The 9,527-nt window shown below is 37.6% G+C and overlaps 1 protein-coding gene across 1 annotated transcript in view; it reads left to right on the forward strand.

The window, feature by feature from the left end:
- Positions 1-1,023: 1,023 nt before the first annotated feature.
- CFAP300 (cilia and flagella associated protein 300) overlaps positions 1,024-9,527 on the forward strand; it is a 12,679-nt gene continuing 4,175 nt past the window's right edge. The window contains exons 1-3 of the mRNA XM_010168403.2: positions 1,024-1,254; positions 3,747-3,919; positions 9,320-9,386. Of these exons, the coding sequence (XP_010166705.2) occupies positions 1,024-1,254; positions 3,747-3,919; positions 9,320-9,386 (471 nt within the window). The remainder of the gene's footprint in view (positions 1,255-3,746; positions 3,920-9,319; positions 9,387-9,527) is intronic.

Genomic DNA, 9,527 nt, shown 5'->3' on the forward strand with positions numbered 1-9,527 from the left:
ATTGTGATGTTGTTGACGAGTCTCCCATCAAGGGAACGTACAGAGGAGAAAAGATAAGAGTAAACTCATGGACAGCTGGAATGCTGTGAATATTTCCTCTGCCCAGACACATTGCCCCTGTGTTGCATGCTCACTCGTGCTCTCCTCCCCGCTCCTCTTCAGAAGCACTTTGAAGGGTGTTCAGGGGGACTTGGAGATTAGATGGAGTCTAATGCTATTTGAGATGCCATAAGTTATCCAACACCATGTATATAGATTTATAGATGTAATATTATATAGAGAGATGATATGTTGCCTTATGGACTGATGCCTCATTAAGGAAAATACTGTAGGGCATCTCAAATGGCACTAGATATCTATGAGCAACAGGATCAAGCCTTGGACGACTTGCAAACATAGAAACCAGAAAATTTGTAGGAAAAAGTATTCTGCACTTAATGATGACACAGATAATGCTCCCAAATCAGACAGGAAGTGCTGATAGTACTTTTTTCATCTTCTGAAGCAGCTGTTTAGTAAAGTTTACAGCAGCTACAGAATAACTTTCCCAAAAGTTCAGATATAATACTTAGCAAACGAAAAACTTATCAGGGCTGTGTTCATTTTGTTTTTTACTTTGTGGGGTGCTGTTAGCAGCTATTGACTTTTGTATTTCATCATGCCAAATTTAGTGTTTGTCCTCAGATTCTTTAAGGCTTAAGCTGTGGAATGAGATTTTCTAAGGGTGTGATCTAATGTGCTGTTGAGTTCACAAGGTGTTTCATCTATTACTTGTTTTGGTTGATATTGTATTGCCAACAGGGGGAGCAGATACATGAGCTGTAGTGGAAGGCAGCATTCAGATGAATTCAATGTTTTATTTACGCTTGTTTCTTTCTTAACTTTCTTGGTTTCTTGCGAGACTGTGATTGAGTCATACTTACGTGACTTACTATTTTTTAAATATACCACACACAACCATTAAGAGGAGCTGATTATTTCCATGCTGTATTGAATTATGAATTACTGTAAAACCATTAGTACATGGAAATTCTCCTATTTTATTTATTGCAAGAGACTTGTAGAGAAGCTTTCCTATATATTTCAGGTTCCAAAGTGACAAAAATTGAAGCGACAGTGGTGCCCTGTACACAGATTTCCATGTCATTTTTTGATCGGCTATACTCTGAAGGAGTTGTTAGAGAAACTGGAGATATTGTGAAATGTTATGATGACTATTACGATGATATTCTCATCTCTGATGAATTAAGGAAGGTAAGTATAACAACAAGTAATAATAATAATAATAATATAATTTCTTGTAATTTTTCATACTCTATTAGGTACTGTAAGGACAGATTTTTCAGTAGTTCTTTTCCCTGATAATATCTACTTTCCATGGTAAAAATGGGTATTGATAGCCATGTGATAGAACCGTCTGAGGCACTGCAGTGCCTGAATGTGTGAAAGCAATGGCTGTTTTCCAGGTGGACCCTCTGTCCTTTTTAGGTGAGAGAAGAAGGTAAAACCTTCTTCTACCCCCCCTTGTCTCAAGTAGTCAGTGCTTGGGTGGGGGGAGGAGATGCAGCTACTCATTTGCCTAGGAGGGGAAAACAAGTGGTGCTAATGGAAAGGTCTCACGATACCCAGAGCTCTGGGTTCACCCAGCCTTCCAGGTAGTTGAAGAAACTGAATGGACTCAATAGCTACATCCTGAAGCATTCTTGGCCAGGAATGCTGTCCGTATCATATATGAAGGCATTTAAGGAATGGCATCTTTATATATTTTCACTGAAACAAAGGAGAAGAAACTATGAAAAGGGAAATTATTTTTCAGTGTAACACTGGAAAAGGACTAAATATAACTCCTGGACAGGCCTGCAAGGTAAAAACTGTTTGTTATACTCCAGTGGAGGTGTTAGAGAGCAGATTATTCTGAAAAAGAATCTGTCTAACAGTGGCACCTTCTTAATCAACATATGTCTTCACTGTCAGTGTTGCTTTTGACTTCATAAGCTAAAACAATTATTTTTACTTATGTTTGTTTAGTATTAGCAAAGTGCAGTGTGGGAGAACTGGATTTTGCTCTTCCTTGTATATATAATCATCATAAGTACTTAATAATTATAGAGTTGCACTCATTTGCACTTGGCAAATCCTTTGAAGGCAATGTATTTGAACCAGTGACACTGGTTACAGGATATGGCCTGAAATACTGGTCTGTCTTGTAAAGTTCTGGGAAAAGGAGAGAACTCAAGCTCATGTTTGAATTTCAGATGTGATTTGTAGCCTAGCAGTTCAAAATACTATGTATTTATTTATAAGTTGGGTACATGTGAAATGTTTTCTGAAAATTAAATATATTGGATGTAGGAAAGTTAGAGGCAACATGTGAAATAAGAAATCATTGGAGTTTCAGTCTCTTTCCATTTCCCTTCCCTTGGAAGAGATGTGTGTGTCTGCATTTGCAAGTTGAAGAATTCACATTTATTTGAGGTGAATGTGATTCTTACTTGTAAGACCGAAGATGGCAGAAAGCATTAAGAGTCAAAACCTTCCAGGAACGACGTCAAAGCTTCAGAGTAAATTTGTTAGCACCCTGGGACAGTAGACTAGGGGCCAGCAAGCTTTCTGTTGCCTGGTGTCAGAGGGTGGTCCTCAGCTGCAAAACTCCATGTTTCCTTCCTACCTGCCACGTCTTCTCTTGCTTCAGCCAAGAAGGGAATTGGGATTTGTATGAGGTGGCCATCAACCACAGTTGTTGCCCAGACCCAGACCCTTTTTCCCTCACATTCCGTAGTGATGATATCAAGAGGGCCAGAGAGCGGTAAGCTCATGTCTAGCTTTTGCCAGTTTACCTGGGTTGGCATCTGCAGCTTGGCTGATGTGACTCAAACATCTTGTTGCCATACGGAGTTACAGTTCCTGTCCGCTGTTACAGTGGGCAGTGTTGGGACTAATCCAGCAAGTCCTCTGTGTGTACATGGTACTGCAGCAAAAGCCAGGCGAGATGCATGGAGGCAGCTGGATAGCATGTCTGGTTTATCCAGGCTACAGATAAAGGCTTGCTGCAGTCTGCAGTGAGGAATGGTGTGAGTTTGAGGGATGTCCTCTGGGAGATCCTTGGGATTCCTTGACAAATGTGAGATAACTGCGTAAACTTAGAGTAAAAAGCAAATCATAGAATCATAGAATGGTTTGGGTTGGAAGGGACCTTAAAGATCATCTAGTTCCAACCCCCCTGCCATCAGCAGGGACACCTTCCACTAGACCAGGTTGCTCAAAGCCTCATCCAGCCTGGCCTTGAACACTTCCAGGGAGGGGGCATCTACAATTTCCTTGGGCAATCTGTTCCAGTGTCTGACCACCCTCACAGTGAATGCAGGCAAAGTTACCAAAGGCAAACTAATTGGCAGTGATTGACATACCCAATATAGTTAGATTATTTTCAGATTATTGATTGTTTCATTAGCATGATGGTCAATTAACCAGTGAATAACAAGACTCTTGAAAAATCTTCCCTTATGTCTTGTGGACACAAATCTGATGGTGGTTCTGCTTTATATTGTATCTGTACATTTTGAACATAATTGTATCATTGCAATTTAGAAAGAAGTACGTATTTATTTCCATCCCTACTTTGTATATTTTCTATGGTTGTAAACTCGGTGTGACATACAGCAAAGTAGTTGCATTGTTTAAAATCTCAATCTCAGATAAGAAATTTTTGTCTGTTTGACTTCTTTGTTATTTTCTTATTCCACAAGGTCTTGCTTCTGGAAGATTCAGACCACTATGACCTATTCAGTCAATTGGATCGCAAGGAATTCCTGTTCTGTCTTTTTAAGCATCTTTGCATTGGAGGAACTCTTTGCCAGTTTGAAGATGTAGTTGGCCCATACTTGGAAACTACAAAAGCTTTATATAAAGACTTGGTGAGGTAAATGTTTTCTGTTTTATACAATGGTATATGTATGTGCTGTCCATAGATACTTTCTGTTGATTTGTGTAAATTTATTGTGCATTGCAGCTTCAAAAATGGGGCTGTTATTTAATCAATCTGGAAGCTTATTTGTGTTCAGTTGTCAAAATATGAAGTAGCAATGGTAGTAGTTCAATGGCAAAATATATACAATTTTAATGGCATCTGTTCCACATAAAAACTTTTTAATATTACATATATGGACATCAATGTTTTATAATTCACTCCCATTGTAAACATTTTTTTTTCTGTAATCCTCTACTGAAAACACAGTATGGTACTGGAACCAGAATATGTTCCTGGAACCAGAATATGTTCCAACTCTCATTGATAAAATATCAACAACTAAGTCTTGGATATATAGTCTTAGACTACTTTCAAGCTGCTTTTTGCCTAGGATCTAAAAATTGAAGTACTTTACTGAATATGGAAATTTTTAGTTCTGCGTGGGTATATATATATATTGTCCTGGTTTATATACATCTATCACATATATATATATCTATATATATATTTAAATACAGTTGGATCTGGGCATTCTTAATTCCACAAATACACTTGCAGCGTAAAGCTAAGGGAGCTAGAATGTGGGTGTTAACATGACAGAGTTATATTAAAAAAAATCAGCTATTTTTTTGGAGTTTCTTGTAATAGTTCACCAAAGCAGCTTACAAAACTTCATTAACTTCTAAGCAGCTTTCAGATTTCCTAGTGGTCAGTACTTTTCAGGGTGCAAGTTGATTTAGTCATATGCTGTTTCCCAGGATCATCTGAAATAAATGATGTGGTAGAACAGTTGATACTTCTAGAGAAACCACTGAAACAGAGAAATTGAGCATTATCAATATTCCAAGAAGACTTTTTAGATAATGAAGTTGGATTGCTGCATTTATTAATGTTAATATTGTGATTAATCACCAAAGCTTTCTTATTAGTGTGATTAGTTTTTATATTTTCATATCATACATGGACAGAAATCAAGTGGCTTCTTCAGAAATACAGTATACAGCATAAAAGGATCCATCAGTGCTTCAGCTCTGCCCTCCCTTTTCTTTTAAATTGTTCACTCTGCACTTGAAACAAGCTGTTTGTTACTCTGATCCTCGGCCTCAGCTGACTCCGCATTGACTACAGCCGTTTCTGCTCTTGTGTTGTTGAATTGACGTAGGACAAAGCACAAATCCAGTCAGTTCCTTCACTTTCTTGCTTCCCTTTGCTATTGAGTTGTTTTCTCCTGAACAGGTTCAAGTTTTGTTCTAAGCTGCTCCTTTTTTATACCTTCATATCTCCTTAAACCTTTCCCTCTTCCCTTCCCTTTTCATGCTGTAAAATCCAGTAAGAACATCACCTAGTTCTTGTTACTTACAAAAAAATAACCCTGCTTTCAAGGTTTGCTTTTTCTATGCCTTCAACCTGTTTCCTATTGGCCCTTTATATATTTCTGTGATTCTTCTCTTGAGTGCTACTTCTTCCCCTTAGATAATATCAGGACAAAACCTTTCAAGGTCTATTCCTCTGAGTTCTGGTGTTTGGGGTTTTTTTCCAGTTGACAGCTTGCTTTCTATCCTCTGAAGTTTTGAAGTACATGTACTCAGTTCATGTGACATAACTGTTCTTTAGTATTTATCTACCATGTCTCTCTCCAGTTCCATGCCTATAAATGTCTGCTGGTTTCTCACTGCCAGTGGAGCTGGTGTTAACACTGACTAGCAGTTGAAAAATAAACTCACAATTTGACTAAATCTTTTATCCTGCTCCTTTAATACCAAGTTCTCTGTCAATCCCATGAGAAAAGCTTTTGATCTTGACATTTCAGACTTTCTATCCTCCTTCACAATCACGGTTGTCTCCTGCTTTGTCTTGTTTCTCCCTGCCCCCAGTTTATCCAAAATGATGTTGCTGTTTTGTTACCACCTCCTTAAGAGAGAAAGAGCCGGTGAAAGGATAAGCAATGCCGATCTGAAGAGGGACACTCATGCCACAGTCTTGACTTAAGTTCTAATTTCTAGCCCTTGCTGTGCACAGTGTTACGTACTTCATTTTTGCACAAATTACACCAGAAAATAAAGCAATTAAAATAACTTCTTTTGGCCTCTTATTTTCAGTAAACAATTGCTAATGACAGTAGTCGTCTCTTAAATTCTATTTACCAAACAGTTCACCTTCAAATTCCTGTTGAAAACCAACTATTCTTGTAATTCTTTTCTAGACTGCTATCTTCCATCTGGTTGATTTTTCATCTTGGATTGCAGTGGCATTGAATACTATCTACTCTTTGTAAAGTGATATTAACTTTTCATGGTATTAAAAAATTCTGTAAACTGTACTCTTCTTAAGCTTTATTTTTCATGTCTTGAGGGCTCAGAAGGCTTGGTGAAAAACAAATGGATAGTACAATAATTATTAGCTGCTACCTGATGTGCACTGAAAAAATCAACCCCCACAGATGAACTTAGTCTAATCATGAGATGCTTACAGAGGTATAAACCACCACTGTTGGTCTTGTAACAGTTTTTCTCATGGAAAAGAGCCTTGGCATGAAGAGTTCCGCAAACATCTCTAGTGGTGGGAGTACCTAAGAGCTTTTTCCCACTTCTTTCTCTTACAGCCTTTCTTCTAGCCTTCCCTGAGTTCTAACTCCAAGGCACTAGTGTTCAAAATGGTGCCAAAAGGTTTGAGATTTCATTATTACATTTTCATGTCTTTTGCTTTATTATGAGTGAATGCAATAATCTTTTGAAATTAACCACTCTAGATATTTTACAAGCACAGCTAGGGAATTCCCAGTACAACTATTAAATGGCAGACATTTGCTCTTTTGTAAAAACAGTCATAATTACTTCCTAATGAATTCATGCACAGCTTGTTGACTGTTATTAATCCAGCAGTAATTAGTCTGTGACTAGTTGAATCCATACAAAATTTTAGCATTAAGTGTCATCCTGTGTAACCTAAATAATTTCAAAATCCTTGTAGTAGAATACATTTACATGACAAAAACATGGTAGGTAAAATATAACCTGTGAATCTTTGTTGATACATCTTGTCTTCTCTACTTAAATCCCTGTTTTTCTGACAGTGTCTCTCCATGGTGACAGCTGCTGTAGGATCTTGTAGTCATTGTTCTCTTCTCCCTTCTTTGCCATCTCCATGCTTTTTCCCCCATAATAAATGAATCTATGTAAGAGCATCGAGTTGTTCTTTTAATATTTGGAAAGGCTAATAAAATACTGCCAGTAAGGTTAGGTTATAAATGGAACCCAAAGTGAATTGAGAGATGGTGAGGATGTTTGCTCTTCACAAAAAGAGAATAGATGCACATTAAAATGATGAAGAAACTACCATATTCAAGAAATAGTTTAGAAGTTAACAATCTAAAAGAACAAAGGGGGATATCCCTTCAAGAAGACAAGGTAGTTTTTTTCTAAGACCTTTTAGGGATAAAAAGAAATAGAGCAAACAAGCTTGTCAAAGGCAACCTCCTGGTTTCTTTCAAGTCAGCAAGGGAAGAATCCCAACTGATTTTGGCAGATATATTATTTTGACTTAAAAATTAACCAAAGTACTAGAAATAAACATTTGGTCTGAAAAATGACTTTCAGGAAGCTAACCACAAAGGGAAAATTTCTCAAGGCAGTGCAATAAATAGGAAGCTTTATTCTCTGTCACCCCTTACTTTGGTATCCTAGATACATATAACATAAAAATTAAGAAACCACAAACTGCAAGTCATTGTTTTTAGACGCAAGAATATGAAGCTGGAGTAACTTAAATACAACTGTAGCTTTGGGGGTGCTGATATATGGTACAAAAGTGCTGATCCCACTAACCCTCTGCATCTTGTTCTGAAAGTTGTCACTCTTTCAGCAGAGATGGTTAAACAGTTTCTGAACGCTGCAGCGTACAGCGTGGTACGTCAGCATCAACTGCCAGCCATGTTAGTTTATCTTAATAAGCTGGTCTGTAAACTGCAGTGGTTCAGAAGCTGAGTCATGAACCAGTTGAGCTGTCCCTGCTGGGAAGGCAGTAATCTCTAGAGGGGTGGTAGGGCATGGAACTGGGGCCAGTGTCAGCTTCAGCAATGCTGTCTTAATCCACTGCTGAGTATATCAACATGTGAGTTGCAACAAAAAATTCTGAGAAAGCCTCGTTACTGACTCACCACAGGAAAGATCAACTTCACAGTATAGGCTTAATTCATACATGACTGTGTCATTACTCTGCAGATGAAATCAGTTAATTGGAGTCAATTTCTTTTATTGGTTGGAGAGATTGAATCAACAAAGATGATGTCGGTTGATTTGGGGTTTGTTTGTTTTATAAAAAGAAGCTTTGTGAAAGGACTGGTAACAGGGGACTGTGGTCACAGAGAGCTCGGAGCTGGCGCGGTGTACAACCGGGCCGTGTTTGACATGCATCCTCTGGCAACTTGGCTGTCCTGGGACCTTTCCCGGGAACCGAAGCTGTTTGGGACAAAGCAGGTGTTGAGCGATGCATTTCTCGGGACTGTACAAGTGTGGAATTTATAAGGCTCAACTGCTCCACAGTGAGTTCATGTAAATAGGAATCTGTGCAATTAGATAAATTAATGGAAGTTACGTGATCTAACTGATGAAAAAGTGTAAGCATCGCTTCAAGCAGACCTGAGGAAAAATGACACATTTAAAAATACTTAAATTTAAAATATGTTGAGATGCCTGGATGCTTTGCAATAATATCTTAGTGTTATATGTAATTGTGATGGAAGAAATGGCAGTCTCTTCACAACAAACACCGTCTAGAAATATAAAAATTCAGAACTAATACCATCATAAGTTGCATAGCTGTCCCTATACCCAGCATTCCAGAGGAGGAAAAATGACGCTAAACTATATTTATATATTAATTAGAAAGGAGCTAAAGTCTGCATTTCTTCACCAGTACTGCTGCTACTTCTTGTAGTCTGTATCAAGACGCAGTTCACGGAGCAGGTCTTTTTCTCAAAGAATATTTGAAAATGTTTTTACAAAATGTTTAGCTGAATAACTTTCCATAGCTCTCAAAACACAACCTTATTTTGGGGTAACCTTGGCCTGGATACTGCTGGTACGATTTAGTAGCTGAAAACAGTGAAACCAACTCGGATGACTAGATATGTTCAGTAGTTTTCAGTAAAATACCATAATACCCACATTCTCTAACAATGGTCAACGTATCTTTTCATGCTGGCACAAGTTGAGTTTTAACTATTAATTTAAACTTGATCAAATTTGAGTGAGAACACTGTGTGTAGGTTAAAAATGTACTTATTAAATAATGGATTCTAATAATCAGTGCTTACTGTACATATTAAGTATGTATTATTCCCCTTCATTTCAGTGTCCAAAAGAATCCTGAAACAAAAGAAATATGTATTATTTCTTCAGTCTTCAAAGTGTCTGCATATGTAAGTATTTATAATAAAGTTTTGGTGCAGGATTTTACTGGAAGTAACATCCATAACATGAAAATTTACATTTACACAAAGAAAGGATAATATTCCATTTTCAAGGGTTATTTTTCCATAGTTTTGTCATTTTTTATTCAT

This window comes from Antrostomus carolinensis, unplaced genomic scaffold (genome assembly GCF_000700745.2).
Source record: "Antrostomus carolinensis isolate BGI_N321 unplaced genomic scaffold, ASM70074v2 scaffold5475, whole genome shotgun sequence".
NCBI lineage: Eukaryota > Metazoa > Chordata > Aves > Caprimulgiformes > Caprimulgidae > Antrostomus > Antrostomus carolinensis.